This window comes from Hemicordylus capensis, chromosome 4, assembly GCF_027244095.1.
Source record: "Hemicordylus capensis ecotype Gifberg chromosome 4, rHemCap1.1.pri, whole genome shotgun sequence".
NCBI lineage: Eukaryota > Metazoa > Chordata > Lepidosauria > Squamata > Cordylidae > Hemicordylus > Hemicordylus capensis.
This window is the reverse complement of record NC_069660.1, coordinates 50,809,151-50,828,979: the sequence shown is the minus strand read 5'-3', so window position 1 is coordinate 50,828,979 and position 19,829 is coordinate 50,809,151. Positions and strand designations below refer to the sequence as shown.

The 19,829-nt window shown below is 41.1% G+C and overlaps 1 protein-coding gene across 7 annotated transcripts in view; it reads left to right on the top strand.

Annotated features, from left to right (window-relative positions):
• Nucleotides 1-447: 447 nt before the first annotated feature.
• Nucleotides 448-19,829, top strand: part of KLHL12 (kelch like family member 12) — a 33,937-nt gene continuing 14,555 nt past the window's right edge. The window contains exons 1-7 of one of the 7 annotated variants that reach the window (XM_053246473.1): nucleotides 506-567; nucleotides 2,225-2,359; nucleotides 3,101-3,340; nucleotides 5,297-5,450; nucleotides 8,332-8,549; nucleotides 12,525-12,674; nucleotides 17,679-17,793. In XM_053246473.1, coding sequence (XP_053102448.1) covers nucleotides 3,158-3,340; nucleotides 5,297-5,450; nucleotides 8,332-8,549; nucleotides 12,525-12,674; nucleotides 17,679-17,793 — 820 coding nt within the window. In that variant the 5' untranslated portion in view covers nucleotides 506-567; nucleotides 2,225-2,359; nucleotides 3,101-3,157. Of the gene's footprint in view, nucleotides 781-1,462; nucleotides 1,601-2,224; nucleotides 2,360-3,100; nucleotides 3,341-5,296; nucleotides 5,451-8,331; nucleotides 8,550-12,524; nucleotides 12,675-17,678; nucleotides 17,794-19,829 lie in introns of those variants that run through there. The other 6 variants (XM_053246471.1, XM_053246472.1, XM_053246470.1 and 3 more) reach the window with 6 other exon arrangements.

Below are 19,829 nucleotides of genomic sequence, written 5' to 3'. Positions count from 1 at the left end.
TGTGAAGATAACACTGAACTACACTGCAGGATATTGTAAGCCACAGTTAACCATGGTGTGCAATAGTGGGATTGAAACCCTGGACTACATTGCAGGGCTGTTGTAAGCCATTGTGTCTGAGCCTGTGTAAGCATTTCTATTTACAGCTTATCTGAAGCATTTTTAAGCACTCAATAATATCACAACACATTTTAAAGCACATCAATAATAACATCATATTGAATAAGATCTAAGGTTCAAAGAACACGATTTTCAGTTCATTTTTACCTTTTGTGGGAAGGAGGGAACATACTAACCAACACAACAACAGAATCCTGGTTTTCTTCATTATTCCCTACGAGCAGGTTTTTCACCTTTACCCCACAGACGGAAGGGGGCGGGGGATGGTCACAAATGCCATCACAGACTCCCACTTCCTGACAATGGAATTGTCAATCTAGTATTTTTCAGGACTCTATGCAGTAGCGTCTATAGTGACGACATCAAGGCGCGTCTGGTGGATAGGAGGAAGGAGACGTTTAGGCCCGAGGAGCCGGGAATCTCTCCCCTCACGGGGAGGGTGCGGCGGTGAGTTGTGGGAGGAGGAGATGTCCCGCTGAGCGAAAAATCGAAGTATTCTGCAGCCTCGCAGGATGCTCTTGAGGTGTCGCGGTCCACGGTTACAGCCGCTGTTTGCTGGTGTAGAAGGGAAAAGGTAGAAGAAGACAGCAGGTGCCCTGATTGAAATACGCATTCGAGTCAATGGCTGGTTCTGCTCCATAGGAACCATAATTCAATGAGGCGAGTAACTGTGCTGGAGTCCGGCACTTTCCCAACGGCGAATAACAGTTCCCCTAATTCAAGGAATCCCTTGCCTTTAAATTACTAGGGCACCCATATGTATCCCCGTGGTGGCCCCATGAATACACCCCTTACTCCGAAACTGCGCCCCCCCACCACCACCCGGCAACAGGCGAGGATCCCCGCAGCTCGCTCAGTGATTTGTGCTGTTGAGCAGCATCAGCTTTTTAAGGCTTTCTTCGATTTATAGCTTTTAGGGTAGAATGGTGTTTTTAGGGCAGATGTCAGGTAAGAGATGATGAAGAACAAGATTTATATACTGCTTTTTATTAAAAGGTTCTCCAAAGCGGTTTACATAGGAACAGATGTGGGGGCGGGGGGTGTAGGAACAGTTGCTGGTTGTCTGCTAAATAATATTTAGTAAATATAAATACGTTTAGTAAATATATTTAGTAAATATAAGAGAGCCACCACTTTAAAATATACTCAGTGTTTGGGGTGGGGGGAGATAGGGAGTCCCTTAATGAAATCCATGTCATACCTGATTCCCCAGTTTTATCCAAATTATCCCCCCACCATGACCTTCTAAAAACAGTAGAGGGTGGTAGGTCCTTTGCCATTTGAATACTGAAATGGATTCAGAGGCTAGACTTTGCAGTTTTCAGGTCGCACACTCAGCTGGCAAAGATGGTCTTCCATTGAGAATGTCATTCCAGAACCTGACTTTCTGAAGTACAGATATGGACTGACACTCACTTAAACAGAAATTGTTTACAAATGCTTCTGTTTTTGATCCATCGTGGTTGCTTCCAAACACCAAGTAAAGTTTGTATGTAAAATAGGGCCAGTCTGCTGCAATACCAACAAACTAAGCATGATTAGATGGTCTGGTCCTTCTCAACATGTGTGTTCAAAATGACAAGTCTGTGATAATAAAGAAAATGGAAACATTTTGCTAGATTCTGAATTTAGGCTGAGCATCCAGACTAAGTTAATAGTGCACTCAGAAATTACTGTAAAGGACTACTTAATTTCAATAGGATTCATGTTTATAAATGACCTTTAAAATAAGGTAGAGGTTTTCATTAATAAAAGCCTCCCAGTGTTAAGAACATTTGCTGTAAATATATTGGTGCACATGTTACAGAGGAATATGAGGTCAGAACAAGTGTTCTGCTCTTGCAGGGTGCTGAAGTCTTGCCGTGCCTGGGGCAGGGGCTAGGGAAGCTATTTTCACTTCTCTCTCTGCAAAAGTCCTTTTTGCTTGCAGCCTAAAGGCTGCATTATCCTCAGATAAGATATATGAAGAAAAGAAAGGGGTGTGGGGGTGGGGAATAAGGCAAGACAATAGATGAAGAGATAGACAAAGTTAATATCTCAACAAATTAGAGGACTCCTCAGGAAACAGAAATGGCCTGAAGTATCTGTATCATATGAATATTAGGTGGTGAGTCCAGAAATAAGCTGCTGCCAGATAAGAGGCCTGAAACAATAGGTGTAACCGTTGATCTAACTAACACATCAGTATCAGAAGAATGCTGACTATGAGAAGAGTATAGAAAGAAAATAAAGAAAAAAGGTAAATGGAAGCAATGAAGTACAATGATTTAAAAGGAAGTAGAATTATAAAGAGAAGCAAATATTGAGAAGTACGTTAGTGCAAATAAAAAGGTTGAACATGTTCATATTTGCAGGCTAGAAAGGTGAAATGACTTGTGCAATTATGAAGAGGAATCAGTAGTTACAAATGGAATAAAGGGAGACCCACAGAAAGTGCATTGCAGTAATCAATATCTAGTTAAATAAGAAAATGAACAAGGCTTTTAGCAGTACTTTCAGAAAGGAAAGAACATGTGGGCTGCAAACTGCACATGTCTGCAGAGATTTATACCTCTGGTCAACTCTTGGTTGGGGGGAAAGGGTGTATTTGTGTGCTGTTCTTGTTTTACAGAAGGAGAGACCTTGACATGAAACCTTAGTCTAGAAGATGGAAGGATTTAACTGTAAACATTATGGAGTGATTTAAGACTTGAGATATATTTCTAGAGAATAAAATTCTCCCTTGCAGGGAAAAATGTAGTGGATCCACATATGTTTTCTCCATTAAAGCAGCTGGGGGCCCAAGGAGAGACCACTTCCTTCGCCCCACACCATTGTTCTGATAAAACCTGGAGGCCCTGCACACCTGTGATACAGTAGTAAAATAAAATGTATATATCTCCTCCACATGTCTCCAATAATATGTCTCATTTGGCTCTTTGACACTCTCTGCCTCTCATCCATTAGGTGCTATCAGTGAAGTAGATTCTTCTCTTCACAGGTTAATGATACTCTGAACTTGGCTATTCAACATTCCCGTTGGCTGAAGTAACTCACTATGGCGCCTAAAGATATAATGACTAATTCTCATGCCAAGTCCATTCTCAATGCGATGAACTTGCTACGAAAAAGTAACACACTATGTGATGTCACTCTGCGTGTGGAGCAGAAAGACTTTCCAGCCCATCGGATTGTTTTAGCTGCTTGCAGTGATTACTTCTGTGCTATGTTCACCAGCGAGGTAGGCAAAATGCACAATACACAAGTATTTTCAGGTTTTTTTAAATTAGTATAAGAAAGGTGCTTGTAATAGTCACAATGCAAAAAAAATAATAACCTTCGAGTTGCAATCTTTTGCCTAGTTCCTTGCCAATAAGTTGGAGGGACTTTCTTCCAAGTAAACTTGCATAGGATTGGGCTGCAAACGTGCAGATAAAATTCTCCATATGCAAAAAATCAGCCAAAGGGGCCAAACAATGAAATTAAGTTGAAGCTCCAGAATAGAAACTAAAATTGCTATGCAGCCTGCAACTCCTTCAGATCTATCTAACACAAATAATTCTTGTCCCAGTGTTTTATCTGTATATTTTTGCTAACAGCTCAACACATGTCAGCAGTCATGGAATTCAAGCATTAGACTTGACAGATAACTAATTTTCTATAGAGACTGGGTATGGGCTAAATTTTTCTGTAGTAAGATGGTGTAATTGCAGACACTGGCAATCTAATTCCTGAGGTTAAAGAATACATAGATCTTAAATCAGCCCATTATAACTAAGGCCCCCTTCTAGAAATCTACAGTTTTCATCCTTGTCAATAGAATTTTGGAGACTTAACTTTGTTCGGCATGTCTGCATTTGTACAGACAACTGTTCATATACATGACAGGAAAACATTTGCGCATGCCAAAGACATGAGCTACTTAAGCCTTGGACCACAGGTGCCAGCCAGTAGTCTTAAGTTTCCTTTGAGCTGCCTGTACTTGGTGCTGTATTTATAAATAAATAAAAAGATTGCACCAAAACAATCTCAACTCTTTGCCAAGAAAAGCTGAATTTTGGACATGTATAAGCTATGTCAATTGAAGAACCTTACATTTGTTTGCCTCTTTCTGCTTATTTTGCCCTGAATCATCCCTTGTTTGTTCTTCAGCTAGGACTGGAGAGAAGTAAAGAGAACTACTCAGGGCATTGAAGTCTTGCCCTCCTTTCCTCAGTTACTGGAGATCTTAATCAGCCACTTTTCTGGCTTCTGAGATTTTACCAGACATTGCTCATGCTCTTTCCAGCCTCTCTTTGCACCCATAAAGACTAGAATTTGGCACTTAATGCCACATCATTTGGGGCTTCTGCATTTGTGCAGAATTAAGAAATACATAGACCTACCTTTTGCTTTCAAGATATTGATAATACTTGAAATGTTTAGCACATTTCAAGAATACTTGCCCCATTATTTCAATAATCTTCAATAACTGTCCTGTAAGGTAGACCAGTGTTATTATCCTTGCATTATGTGGGGGCAGAGGAACAGGACTGAAGCTGAAAGACTAAGGCTACCTAATAAGTTCATGGCTGAAATGAGATTTGAACAAGCCACTTCCTTTGTCACACTCCTACCACAATCAACGTTCCATGAGACACATTTGAAAGCTTGTCTTGCAGACCCTGTGTGTGCAATGTTTAAAAAACATTACTATTACCCCTCAACTGGTTATCTGTGTTGAGTAAATGTTGCTTTCAGCATCCAGTAAGGATGCTTTACAAGTGTGGATTCTCTTGGCCCACAAATTTAGATATATATAGGCAGGCTAGCAAAAGCTTTGGTGGGTTAGTAATTTATCTGCAGGTCTGTACTAATCTATAATCTCAACCCTGATTTCAGTGTAAGGATTTTTATTTTATTTTTAATTATAACAACAAAGAGTCATCATTTGGTTGTGATGAATTGATATTTTCCCTAGTAGCTAACAGAAGATACAAATATACAAATATGCTATCAGAGTCTTTATTGCTCTCAGCTTTCAAACTCTATTCTTCTATTATCTTTGCACCAAAACATCTTAACAATATTATTGCACAGTCCATTTGCTGCAGATTCTATGGGATTCTTCAGTATTTCCTGGCTCTTGCCAGTTGCCTACACTTTAGCTTTTCAAGTTATGTTTCTAAACATTGGTGTCCTTATTTATAATTTGCAGCTTTCCGAGAAGGATAAACCTTATGTGGATATCCAAGGACTAACAGCCTCTACCATGGAAATTTTGCTGGACTTTGTATATACAGAAACAGTTCATGTGACAGTGGAAAATGTTCAGGAGTTACTCCCAGCAGCCTGTCTGCTTCAGCTGAAAGGTAATGGCAAAGACAATAGCTGTGCAGATTGAAGACAGATATATTTTGGAGCCATATTTCCTATTCTGTGTGTTTATTTGCTATGCAAGATCAAAGTGGGTTACAGAACGTCGGTTGACAACCTAACTACTCAGTGGAAGTATATTGAAATTAAGTGACCCTTTAGAGTTATTTCTGAGTGGTACTATTGAGTAACTGAGTCTGGATGTCAGCCACAAAAAACAATCATAAACCATTGTATTTAAATCTCAATAAAATATCAAACCAGCTATTACCAATCCAATATAATCCAATGGCCCTGGCTTGAGATCCTATTTGTGAAATCCTTTTGGAGTTCTTTGAGAGTGTCATGTGGATAAAGGTGAGCCAGCTGACATAGTATACTTGGACTTGCAAATTTTTTTTGACAGCGTTCCTCATCGAAGGCTCTTGAGTAAATTTAGCAGGCATGGGATAAGCGGGCAGGTTCATGTGTTAATTGGTAACTGGTTGAAGGACAGGAAACAAACAGTAGGAATAAATGGACAATTTTCACAATGGAGGGAAGTAAGAAGTAGGGTCCCCCAAGGATCTGTACTGGGACCTGTGCTTCTTGATTTATTCATAAATGATCTAGAAGTTGGGGTAAGCAACGAGGTGGCTGAAGTTGCAGATTACACTAAACTATTTAAGGTAGTGAAATCCATAACAGATTGTGAGGAGCTCAAAACTGGGTGAATGGGTGACATAATGGCAAATGCCTCCCGGAAGAGCTTCACCATGCTTCCTCCCTCAGTGTTTTCAAGAAAGAACTGAAGACTCATCTTTTTGGAGAGGCTTTTAAATATCTTATCCTGTGCTTTTATCTGGTAGGTTTCTTAGTGTTTAGCTTTTTACTGATAAATTTTAATTTCAGGTTTTAAAAACTTGTTTTAATTGTGGTTTTAGCCTGGTCTCTTAACTTTTTAACCTTATTTTTTATCCTATATTGTATCTATTTTATTAATATTGTAAGGCGACCGAGCAGTAGTTCACTGTAGAGGCATTATTTATTTTATTATTATTATTATTATTATTATTATTATTATTATTATTAACAATATAAATATTTTTAATAATAATAAATGAATAATAAAATGTGGTTCAGTGTAAGTAAGTGTAAATTGATCCACATTGGGGCAAAAAAATTGCAATTTAATATATACATTGATGGGTCTGTCACTGACTGACCAGGAGAAAGATCTTGGGCTTGTGGTGGATAGCTCATTGAAGGTGTCAACTTGGTGTGCAGCAGCTGTGAAGAAAGCAAATTCCATGCTCAGGATTATTAGGAAAGGGATTGAAAATCAAAATCCTAATATCATAATGCCCTTATACAAATCTATGGTGCAGCCACATGTGGAGTACTGTGTAGAGTTCTGGTTTCCGTATCTCAAAAGGGACATTGTAGAACTGGAAAAGGTGCAGAAGAGGGCGACCAAATTGATCAGAGGCCTACAGCATCTTTCTTACGAGGCAAAGCTACAACATCTGGGGCTTTTTAGTTTAGAAAAAAGGTGACTAAGGGGAGACATGTTAGATGTCTAAAATTATGCATGGTATGGAGATAGAGAAAAATTTCTCCTTCTCTCACAACACTGGAACTAATGATCATCCCATTAAACTGATTGCCAGGAAATTTAGGACAACAAAAGTAAGTACTTTTTCCACACAGCGCATAATTAACCTATGGAATTCTCTGCCATGGTATGTGATGATGGCCACCAGCTTGGATGGCTTTAAAAGGGTCTTAGACAAATTCATGGAAGGCAGATCTATCAATGGCTACAAATCTTGATGGCTATAGGCTACCTCCAAGCTCACAGGTGTGATATCTCTAAATACCAGTTGCTTGGGGTATGCCTTCATTTCTTTCCTGCGGGATTCCCAGAAGCATCTAACAGGCCACTGCGTGAAGCAGGATGCTGGACTAGATAGGCCTTGGACTTGATCCAGCAGGGCTGTTCTTATGTACGTAACTAACGATGGTCAAACTACAATTTCCTAAGTCCAGACATAAATGGAAACCATGGTATATAAACTGAGTAGAAACTTTCAATCCTCTCCCCTTAAGCATTAAGGATGAAGAGAGAGACCATGTTAGTCTCAGTCTCAGTTCGGCTCATGCACATAGTGGTAACAATAGTTTAGCATTATGTCTGCATGTAATCATAGTAAAGGTGCATCTACTTTTGGAAATCTTTACTGATGGAGACTCTTTGCTAGGAAAGCTTCTTAAGAATTTGAAAATGCACACATACATGTGTGCACACACAACTAATAATGATGTGAACATTTAGAGCAGGGCTGCTCAACTTTGGCCTTCCTGCAGATGTTGGTTTACAACTCCCACAATCCTTGGCTATTGGCTACTGTGGCTGGGGATTATGGGAGTTGTTCAATAACAGCTGGGGGTCCAAAGTTGAGCAAGCCTGATTTAGAGACTTACCTGAGTTCTAGGAAAGGCCCAGAGAATTGATGGAATATAGAATACTAAAACTGTGCTAGGTGATACTTTTGCGAGAGGGGAGCATTTTCTTGATTACTAGTTATTTTATGTCTTTGGTTACAAGCAGAAAATATCATGTTTGTATAATACTATAACATACAATTAAAATGTTTTTAATAACTGACACAACTAAAAGCAAATATACTTAATGCAGTAAACTGGCTGGCAGGCTAGGGGGATAAAAGTAGGCGCCATATTTTCCAGAGTTGTTGTTGCAACTAAAAGAAAATAACTGATTTAATCATTGTGGTTCATTTTTTCAATTTTAAGAAGAGAGTTTTATTCTCTGAAATGCTTTTCAAAAGCAGTGGCTTGGCCAGCTAAAATACAAATATTAATTCAATTTTCTCACAGGAGTAAAGCAGGCTTGTTGTGAGTTCCTGGAAAGCCAACTGGACCCATCCAACTGTTTGGGGATCCGAGATTTTGCTGAAACACATAATTGTGTTGACTTGATGCAGGCAGCAGAGGTCTTCAGTCAGAAGCACTTCCCAGATGTAGTACAACATGAAGAGTTTATCCTCTTAAGTCAAGAAGAAGTAGAAAAGCTTATCAAATGTGATGAAATTCAGGTAAAAGCTGGCTTGTTCCTGTATAAACAATAAAAAGATGCAACTCGGCTCTGGTGTATGACAAGTTGGAACCAAACAAAATTTAGGAATTTAGTAAATGCTAAATTTGGCTAGGGATTGACCTCATTACATTCATCAGAGGTTGGTAACTTGCAGTCCATGGCTACAGGTGGGCATTAGCATGTTTGTGTACTTATGAGAGTGTGTTAAAATCCTGAGAATCCTAGCAGTAATTTTAAAATAAAGGCAGGTTTCTAGCCCTCATTGTTACAGAGATGCAATGACAACAGTTTCAAATGTACTTCAGAGTTTTGAACAAGTTGGTCTGGTATGCATTATTGTCCTAATGCCTTATTCTGTGCCATGTTTGAAAACTAGTGGACAGTGTTTTCTCTTAGAAAAATAAAGCCCGTTTTTCACACTGGATATTGTATTATCTACAAGTGGTTATACAAAGAGTAACTTATAATTCATTAAAAAATCAAAATTCACTTCTTTTTGAGAGGGGTGAGAAAATAAGATGCAATTTGTTTGAGAGCAATGAGATACCTTGCTCTGTTCTCTTCCTCCCAAGCTGTACACTTTCAAATTGAATTTGTTCTTCAGAAAGAAAGACATTATATGTTGTTTACCTGTTTTCATGTGTTGCCAAGTCAGGTATTTTGTTTTGTTGTGTTTTTGCTTATATTCAGGTGCTGCTAGTACAAGACCTAGCATATACCATTCAGCAAGAGTTCACTAACACCAAGGGAAGCCCTGAGCTTACTACTCTAGGGATAAATGGGTAATTTAGACAGCCCCATGGTATTTGGATGAGATACAGGAGCTGAAGCGGCAAGGTAGAGAATTAGAGCACAAGTGGAGGAAGACTCGGTGCAAGTCTGATTGGGCACAACACAGAGCACATTTGAAGACCTATGCTCTTGCAGTGCGGGCAGCAAAGAAGCAGGTTTTTTCTGCCCGCATTGCTTCTGCAAATTCACATCCAGCTGAGTTGTCTAGGGTTGTGAGGGGGCTAGTATGTACCCCCGCCCCCTTGAATTTAAATTTGGAACCATCGGTCACTTGCTGTGACATTTTAAATGACTTTTTTGCAGATAAAATCTCATATTCGAGAGGGCTGGGCTCAATTCCACAGTTACTGTAGAGTGTGTTTGGGCGGTGTCCAGCAACTCCTCTTATGGGATTAGATTGGATCATTTTCAGTTTGTGACTCCTGAGGAAGTGGACAAATGTTCTCTTGACCCTTGCCCAACTTGGCTTATCTCATCTGATAATCATATTATTATAGAGGGTCTGGTAAATATTATAAATGCTTCTCTGAAGGAAGGCAGGGTGCCTCCTTGTCTTAAGGAGGCTATTATTAGACCACTTTTGAAGAAAGTTTCTAATCTTCCATGGTTGGGCAAGGTGGTTGAGCGGGTGGTGGCCTCTCAGCTCCAGGCAGTTTTGGATGATGTAGATTATCTAGACCCACTTCTCATGTGGGCTACAGGGTTGAGACTGCCTTGGTCAGCCTAATGGATGATCTCCAAATGGCTATTGACAGAGGCAGTGTGACTCTGCTGATCCTTTTGGATCGCTCTGCAGCTTTCAGTGCCATTGACCATGGTATCCTTCTGGACCACCTGAGGGAGGTGGGATTGGGTGGCACTCTTTTACAGTGGTTCCGCTCCTACCTCTCTGGCAGATTCCAGATGGTGTTGCTTGGAGACTGTTGTTCTGCTAAGCGAGAGCTGAAGTGTGGAGTTCCAGAAGGCTCCATGCTATCTCCAATGCTTTTTAACATCTACATGAAACCACTGGGAGAGATCATCAGGAGGTTTGGTGCTTGGTGTTATTAATATGCTGATGACACCCAGATCTACTTCTCCATGCTGACCTCATCAGGAAATGGCATATCTTCCCTAAATGCCTGCCTGGAGGCAGTAATGGGCTGGATGAGGGATAACAAACTGAAGTTGAATCCAAATAAGATGGAGGTACTGACTGAGGGGACAGGACATGCGAGATGGTTTAGATATGCCTGTTCTGGATGGGGTTACACTCCCCCTGAAAGATCAGGTATGTAGCTTGGGAGTGCTCCTGGATCCAAAGCTCTCCCTGGTTTCACAGGTTGAAGCAGTGGCCAGGAGCGCTTTTTAACATCAGCTGATACATCCATTTCTAGAGGCGAATGACCTTAAAACAGTGGTACATATGCTGGTAACCTTCAGGCTTGACTACTGTAATGTGCTCTACATGGGGCTGCCTTTGTATGTAGTCCAGAAACTATGGTACAGAATGCGGCAGCCAGATGGTTCTCTGGGACAACACGAAGGGACCACATAACACTGGTTTTGAAAGAATTTTACTGGCTGCCAATACATTTCCAGGTGAAATACGAAGTGCTGATTCTTACCTATAAAGCCCTTAACAGCTTAGGTCAGGGTATTTAAGAGAGCGCTGCCTTTGTCATAAACCCTGCCGCCTGTTACAGTCTTCTGGAGAGGTCCAGTTACGGATGCCATCGGCTTGTTTGGTGGCGACTCAGTACTGGGCTTTTTCTGTGGCTGCCCCAGGGCTATGGAATATGCTCCCTACTGAAATAAGAGCATCTTTCTCTGTTTGTTTTTAGGAAGAACCTCAAGACTCTCCTGTTTTCTCAGGCTTTTAATTAGAATTAATTTTAATAATTTAAAAAAATTGTTTTAATAGCTATTTATTGTTTTTATTGTCATGTATTTTAATCTGTAACTTCTAAATATTTTAAATTTTGTATACCACCTTGCAATTTACATATCACACAGTATAGATATATGAGAAGTAAGTAAATAAATAATCCAAGGTAGGTATGTGCAGGAGACGGTTTGGTGCCTCCTTTGGGAAATTCTGAACTAGCTTCGGTGCCTGCAGCTGAACCAGTTCAGCAGGGTGGAGAGAGGTTCCCTTAAGGAGCAGGTAAGCAGGTCCTTATCTGCTCCACTGCTGCCTCGCCACTTTTCCAGGTGCAGCACTGGATCAAGCAAAGGCCACGCTCAAGTGTGGCGCTGTTCCCTGCAGGTTACACATGGCGTTGGCACACACATGGCTAGCGTACACGTGCACCAGCCATGTGTGTGCTGATGTTGTGTGCATCCTGCAGGGAACAACTCTCTGCCCACGCCTGCACAAATGGATCGTGCACATTCCTAATCCAGGGATAAAAGGTAAAGGGGCTTAAGAAAAGTAGTATGCATGCAGCAGCAAACAGAGCAGAGTAGGTGTTAAAATGAGAAACAAATACTTGGTGATCTTTGTAATAATGCCCCAACAACCAAAATTCACATCCTTTTAAATGAATATGATATGTAGAAATGTCCGGGGGCTGGCTGTGGTGGAAGAGCTTTAACTGTAAGACTATGTATAATTAATATGCCAATAAATAAAATTTGAAGGAGATTTTGTTTAGAATGGGGAGATACAAATGGGGCTTGGTTTAAAAGGGAAGTAAATAAATCCTATGTTTTAGTCTTCCTGGTTTTAGTAGAGGAATCAGATTTCTTAACATTCATTAAACTTTAAGAAATCTGATTCCTCTACTAAAACCAAGAAGAATAGCCCATCTGGATAAAACTTTTGAGGTAAGGCCTTGAAAGCATCCAACCAATGCTCTGTAGAGCTATAAATGTTGTGATATAAATGTTAGTGTTTGTGCTATGAAATCATTCTTAAGAGCAAAATGAGTGATTTTTCAGATTGTTGAAAAATGTTAAAGTGAAAAAGGGTTTGTGTGGCAGCTAAGATGATAGTAAGGTCATTCACACAATTAAAAATTGTGTTCTGCCCAGGTTTGGGAGCGTTGTGTACTCCCAATTTTCATTTGTGTGGAAGTGATCTAATTGTGTGGAAGTGATCTAATCTGATTGTGTGGAAGTGATCCTAAAGTGATCTTTCTCCTGAGTCAAGGCCATCTACCCTGCAAAAGGCTGATTGATGCCATGCCTTTTCTTCCAGGTGGATTCTGAAGAGCCTGTCTTTGAGGCAGTCATTAACTGGGTGAAGCACTCAAAGAAGGAACGAGAAGCATCCCTGCCAGAACTTTTGCAGTATGTGCGCATGCCACTTCTCACCCCCCGATACATCACTGATGTCATAGATACTGAGGTAGCGCCAATTGTCTTTTCATTAAGCAACTTGTGGAGTTAGTTTAATATTACAGTCGTCGTAGACCTAACACAATAATAATGCCATATTGTTACAGGTGGTCCTTCTTTTAATATCATCTTACTAGAACATGGGTGCATTTATTTATTTATTTATTTATTTATTTGTATTTCTCCTCAGGCAATGGCTCTCATTCACTGTGTTAACTTCTTACTCACCAAGAAATGAAATTTAGGAGTAGGTACAAGTTGTGATGGGCAAACACCCCTCATCTTAACTAGAAAACTATTTGTTGTTTTCCCAAGCTTTCCTTAAGAAGCCTCCCTCCCCCCACACCCGTAATTCCCACAAAAAAGCAAAAGCTTTAATTTGTTTTGGAAATTCTACCAGGTATGCTTTCTGGCAGAAAGTGATTACCAAGAAGCAGGAGATTTGTCACTTATTTATTTCCTCTGCCTCCCATTTCAGTTCAGGAAGCAAAGGAAACTAAGAATTCTGTGTTTGCTGGCAGGAAATGACACTCCTGAAGATACTCAGAGGCATCATAACAAAAACTTCATCAAATATATCAGAAGTAGAAAACTTGCAGGGAGGTGGTTGGCCTCTTAGATGATGAGGTCATGAAAGGGATTATAAAGGAGGATAAGGAGATTGCAGAGAAGCTGAATGGATTCTTTGCATCTGTCTTCACTGTGGAGGACACTGACCATATACCCTCTCCGGAATAGAGCTTTTCAGGTTTAGTGGCTGAAGAACTGAGCCAATTTGAGGCAACAATATTCTAAACTGTCTTGAAAAACTATAAACTAACAAATTGCCAGGGCCAGATGGCATCCACCCAAGAGTTCTGAAGGAACTCAAATGTGAAATTACTGATCTCCTAGCAAAATATGTAATGTGTCCCTAAATTCAGGCTCTGTACTAGAGAACTGAAAAGTAGCCACTGTTACTCTGATTTTCAAAAAGGGATCCAGGGGGGATCCGGGAAATTACAGGCCAGTCAGTTTAATTTCAGTGCTGGGTAAATTGATGGAACGCATACTTAAGGACAAAATCGTTAAACATATAGAGCAGGCTTCCCGAACCTGCAGCCCTCCAGATGTTTTTGAACTATACCTCCCAGCATTCCTAGCCACAATTTATTGTGGCTGGGTATGCTGGGAGTTGTAGTTCAGCAACATCTGGAGGGCCGCAGGTTGGGGAAGCCTGATATAGAGGGAAAGGCCGTGCTGAAGTAGAACTAGCATGGCTTCTGCAAGGGTAAGTCTTGCCTCATTAACCTTTTGGAGTTCTTTGAGAGTGTCAACAAGCAGGTGGATAAAGGTGTTCCGGTTGACATAGTATACTTGGACTTCCAAAAAGATTTTGACAAAGTTTCCCACCAAAGGTGCTTGGGTAAACTTAGCAGTCATTGGATAAGGGGACAGGTTCATGTGTGGATTGGTAACTGGTTGAAGGATAGGAAACAGAGGGTAGGAATAAATGAACAGTTTTCACGATGGAGGTAGATAGGAAGTGGGGTCCCCAGGGATTGATATTGGGACCAGTGCTCTTTAACTTGTTCATAAATGATCTAGAAGTTGAGGGTAACCACTGCAGTGGCCAAATTTGCAGATGACACTAAACTATTTAGGGTAGTGAAATCCACAACGGCTTGTGAGGAGCTCCAAAAAGATCTCTCCAAACTGGGTGACTGAGTGACAAAGTGGCAAATCTGATTCAGTGTAAGCAAGTGTAAAGTGATGCACAATGAGGCAAGAAACACCAACTTCACATATACGCTGATGGGATCAGAGCTGTCGGTGACTGAGCAGGAGAGAGATCTTGGGGTCGTGGTGGACAGCTCATTGAAGGTGTCAACTCAGAGTGTGGCAGCTGTGAAAAAAGCTAATTCCATGCTAGGAATCATTGGGTAGAGGATTGAATATAAAAATGCTAAGATTATAATTCCCTTATACAAATCTATGGTGTGGCCGCATCTGGAGTACTGCATACAGCTTTGGTCACTGTATCTTAAGAAGGATATTGTAGAAATGGAAAGGGTATAGAAGAGGGCAACAAAGATTATCATGGGCCTGGAGCACCTTCCTTATGAGGCTAGGCTACAACATCTGGGACTCTTTACCTTGGAAAAGAGGTAACCAAAGGGAGACATGACCCAAGTGTATAAAACTACACATGGAGTGAAGAGGGTGGACAGGGAGAAATTTTTCTCCCCTCTCTCACAACGCTAGAACCAGGACTCCAGGAGTCATCCCATGAAACTGAAGGTTGGGAAATTTAGGACCAACAAGAGGAAGTACTTTTTCACACAGCGCATAATTAATCTATGGAATTCTTTGCCATGGGATGTGGTGATGGCCACCAGCTTGGGTGGGTTTAAAATGGGCTTAAACAGATTCATGGTGGACAGATCTGACAATGGCTACTAGTCTGGTGGCTGTGGGCCATCTCCAGCCTCAGAGGCACGGTGCCTCTCAATACCAATTGCAGAGGAGCAACAGCAGGAGAGAGGGCATGCACATACCTCTTTCCTGTAGGCTCCCCTGGTGGGCCACTGTGTGAAACAGGATGCTGAACTAGATAGGCCTTGGGCCTAATCCAGCAGGGCTGTTCTTATGTTCTTATTTCCAGTGAAGGTGAGGCCAGAAAAATATCTCCTGAGTCTAGTGAGCCTTCCCTTCCACCAGTTCCTCTATCACAATATCCTGAGACCTCACCCCCAATCTTTTCTCAAAGGAAGGTTTGAGGATTTTTTTTGTGTAAGGAGAGAATACTGGCTAGATGCAGGGCAGGCATCATTTGGAGCCAGTTCAAAGTGGTGATGAGAGGAGTTGGAATGGAATGGAATCTTTATTGTAGTCATCAACCCGATTTGAAATAAAATAAAATATCAAAAATAACACTGATAGTATTAACCTCCAGCAATCATGATTTAGCCAGTACTTTCTTACAGAACAGTTTAGAATATAACAATATATAGTACAACTGACACTCAAGATTTTACCAATGGTTTCCTTACACAGCTTGCGATGTAGCAAGATTTTGCCACCTTGGTGGAAACATTAATATCACTGTCAGACAAAAGAAAGGACACATAAAAGGCTGATGGCCTACCTGGGATTTTAGGCAGAACAAAGGTGCTAGTGTTTTCCCCTCCTATTGGGTCTTCTACTAAGCCATCCTACAAAGGAGGGCCCAAGCTCAGTGCTATGGCATCTGCTTTGCCTGTAGAAGATCCTGGGTCTAATCTTTGGTAGGGCTGGTAAAGAAACCTGAAGAACAATGACCAATGTATCAATACAGATTTATTTGATTTAGTAGTGCCCTCACTCAAAGGGTGTATTCTTGCTTCATTAGTTGCATTAATGTCAAAGATAATAAAGCTTGATATTTTAGAGTAAGGGGTGGTGTCAGGAGTCAGCCAGGTAAGGCACACTATCTGAAAGCCCACCTGACTGAGCCCTCTGTACCCTGGGGCAGCATTGGTGCGAGATAGCCAACAGATTGTGCTGCCATTGCCTTCACCCAGCATACCCCGTTGACCAATGAGAGCCTCTTCCAGTGGCTCCTGCTTGGGAGGCATAGTGAAGCACATAAGGACACATATCTTATCTGGATTCAGTCTCTATTTGTTATCCCTCATCCAACCCATCACTGCCTCCAGGCAGGCATTTAGGGAAGATATGCCATTTCCTGATGAGGTCAGCATAGAGAAATAGATTTGGGTGTCCTCAAGATACTGATAGCACCCTGCACCATGATGATCTCTCCTGGTGGTTTTATGTAGATGTTTAAAAAAACATTGTAGACGGTATGGAACCCTGAGGGACACTTTATAAAAGTTCAGATTTTGAAGAGTAGCAGTTTCCAAGTGACACCATCTGGAATCTGCCCAAGAGGTAGAAGAGGAACCACTAAAAAGCAGTGCCTCCCACCTCCAACCCCCTCAGACGCTGCAAAAGGATACTGTGGTTGATAGTATTGGAAGCTGCTGAGAGATCCAAAAGGACCAACAGAGTCACACTCCCTTCCTCTAAGGTGTGCACATGCGCATGCGAACACACGTTTTTTGATGTCTGCTCAGTTAATTTTAGATCCCACTTAGTTTGAATCAGGAAGGCCCCATTCTGAATGCGCATGCGCACACACTGCCTTGATACTACTGCCCAGAATAAAAACTCATTCTGCACACAGATGAAAAAAATTAGAGGGAACACTGACTCCCTCTGTCAATTCCTAATTGGAGATCATCCATCAGGCCAACCAAGGCAGTCTCCGCCCCATAGCCTGTCCAAAAGCCAGTTTAAAATGGGTCTAGATAATCAGTTTTCTCCAAGACTGCCCAGAACTGAGAGGCCACTACCTTCTCATTTACCTTGTCCAGCCATGGAAGGTTGGAGACAGGCCTGTAGGCCACACCCCTAAGCTCTACAAATACAGTATGAGAATGTCAGGAACCGGACTTCGGCAGGTTTGCATGACATGCCTGCTGGGAGCATGCAATCCAGATTTCCAAGTTATCATATGAACCCACCCATAGTGTTGCAGGGTGTGCAAGCTATCTCTGCATCTACTTTAGATCCTATCAAACTCTATGTTCCACATACAGGGACATGTGGAAAAATACTAGCCCTGCCTGTGAGTAAGCTTATGCCTCTGGGCAGTCACACTAGTGCTTTTTCACCAACTCTAAAGGTCCCTTTCCTTTTATACTTGGGAGACCTGAAGCACCAGATAATTATATGGCCTTCATATGCTGAAATTTTTTGAGCTTCAGAATGGCGACCTGGAGGGAGCAATCAAAGTTGGGGCTTCTGGTTTGTTTGTTTTTAAATATGTGAATCTGTCTTCTAACAGTTCAGCATTCAAGACTCCTTAACTACAGACAAGAAGCTATTTGTATCACTTTTTTGCAGCCTGCCACTACACCCAATTTTTATAGATATGCTACTTTTATAGGATTGTTTCAAGACTAATATACAGTGCTCACATCTTCCCTAGCCTTTTATTCGATGCAGCTTGCAATGCCGAGACCTTGTAGACGAGGCTAAGAAGTTTCATCTAAGGCCTGAGCTTCGGAGCCAAATGCAGGGTCCCAGAACCAGAGCACGTTTGGGTAAGCTTTGGAGGACTACATTTGGGGGGGGTTGACCCCAGAGACAATTTTACTTACCAAATTATTTCAGAATATAATCTACGTTGGTTTTAACTTTTAGACTTGCTGTTTTTCTGCTACTATTATATGTAATGTATATCATCATGGGCTTTATTGCTTTACTTTTGATTTTACACCTCCCTGGACATTTTTGCTCAAGAGTGACTTAGAAATCTTTAAAATAAAATATCAGAATAGTGGGAAGATCGTAATATACTAAGGAATTGTGATATTCCATTCAAATGTTTTAATGCCTTATGTCACCTGGAAGGTTCAAAATTGTTAATAGAATTATTATTTTATATTGCACTTGGGCAACATACTATTATTGGGTACATCTTTCTAAAAGACAGGCTGTAGCTTGTCCAGAACTATGCATCCCATGAGGATGAACATTTCTGGGAAGAAGTATATATCCTGTGTTACATGCATGGTTAGGAAACAAGCATGGAAGGAGTGTGATTGTTGTACGTGGCACATTTTTTTACCTCATAAGGTGGGCTCCTGACACAAACCTTTTGGAGTTCAAGAGTCATACAGACTTTCAGTTTCCATAGAAACTGAAACCAGCAGTCAGACAGATTCGAGGCATACGATGTATAAACTGAAAACAACTTGGATAGAAACGTGCTTGCTCCAAATAGATGGTGTGTGAGCAAATGACATTATTTATTTATTTATTTATTTATGGTATTATTATTTAAAAAGTATTTTGGATTGTTGAAAAGATTGCTGGCAGATATTTTGTGCAGGTTTAGGAGGGTGAAGCAAGAACTCCATCCTCACAAGAATCTAACTAACTAACTGCTCATGAGGTTTGCCCTGCAACTACAGCATGCCCAGAGAGGGAGAGGTGGAAGGAATTTTTGCTGCTGCAAAAGGCCTTCTTGTGTCCAGGAATACATCTTTGCTCTGCCCTCCTTAACCTGTGCAGAATGTCAGCCAGTTACATTATTTATTTATTTTGCAGACACACGGCTGGATTTAACAGAAATAGGGATGTGCACACACAGTTCGTGCACTCCCTGGGGTGGCGCAGGGCTGCAGCATTCCTTCCTGCAGCCCCAATCAGTGTCAGAACACACATGGTTCGAACAGATTCTGTGCTCCAGGAAGCTGGAACTTCTGTCTGTGCACATCCCCAAACAGAAACAGACGGTAACTACCTGGTTCAGAGAACAATGGCCACAAAATGCAGATGGGAAACATACTGACCAACATCCAAACTAAGAACAGGTGAAGCAGCACTGCACTGGTGCAAAAGAGAGGGGGAATTTTCATCAATCACTCCTTCCTTCTGAAGTACACTGTGACTCCCGAAAACACATCTTTGAGGGGTGCACAACCCTCAGGGACATATTTTCAAGAGCTCCAGTGGACTTCAGAAGGAAGGAGAGACAAATTTATTGCAACAAATTTGGACTCGGGAAAGACCAAGTAATTATTTTCTGGAAGAATGATGGCTAGTAATTTCATTTTTAGATCCCAGGTCTCTGGATTTTTAATATATGATAATGTATATTCCAAGCATTCCTGGTGATGCCCCATTTGTGCAATTTCTCCCCTCAGCCCCAAAGGGAAAAGAATGGCATAAACAGGGCCTCTGTGCACAGGTGTCTGTGTAGAGTTCCTGGTTCATATGCTATATCATTTGCTAGGGAGGAGAGGGAATTGTGCTGCTTTTCTACGATATAAAAACCTGCTAACGTTTGAATGAAGTTTCTGAAAACAGTACAGAACAGAGGTCTAGAAATAAGGTTTCCACTTATTAATCTAAACAATAGCTTGGTTTCAGCTTGCTTTCCACAAACAAACCTTTTGTGAGTACAGAAAGCCAAGAGCTGCTTTTAGTTAGCAAACGTATTCATTTATAGACCTCGTGTTCTGCATAAATCAACCATTCACAAACAACACTCAGGAAACAATAGAGCAGCTAACAATGATCTAACTGCTTTGGTTAGACAAACAGTAGAACCCTGTTTACTTGATGCAAATTC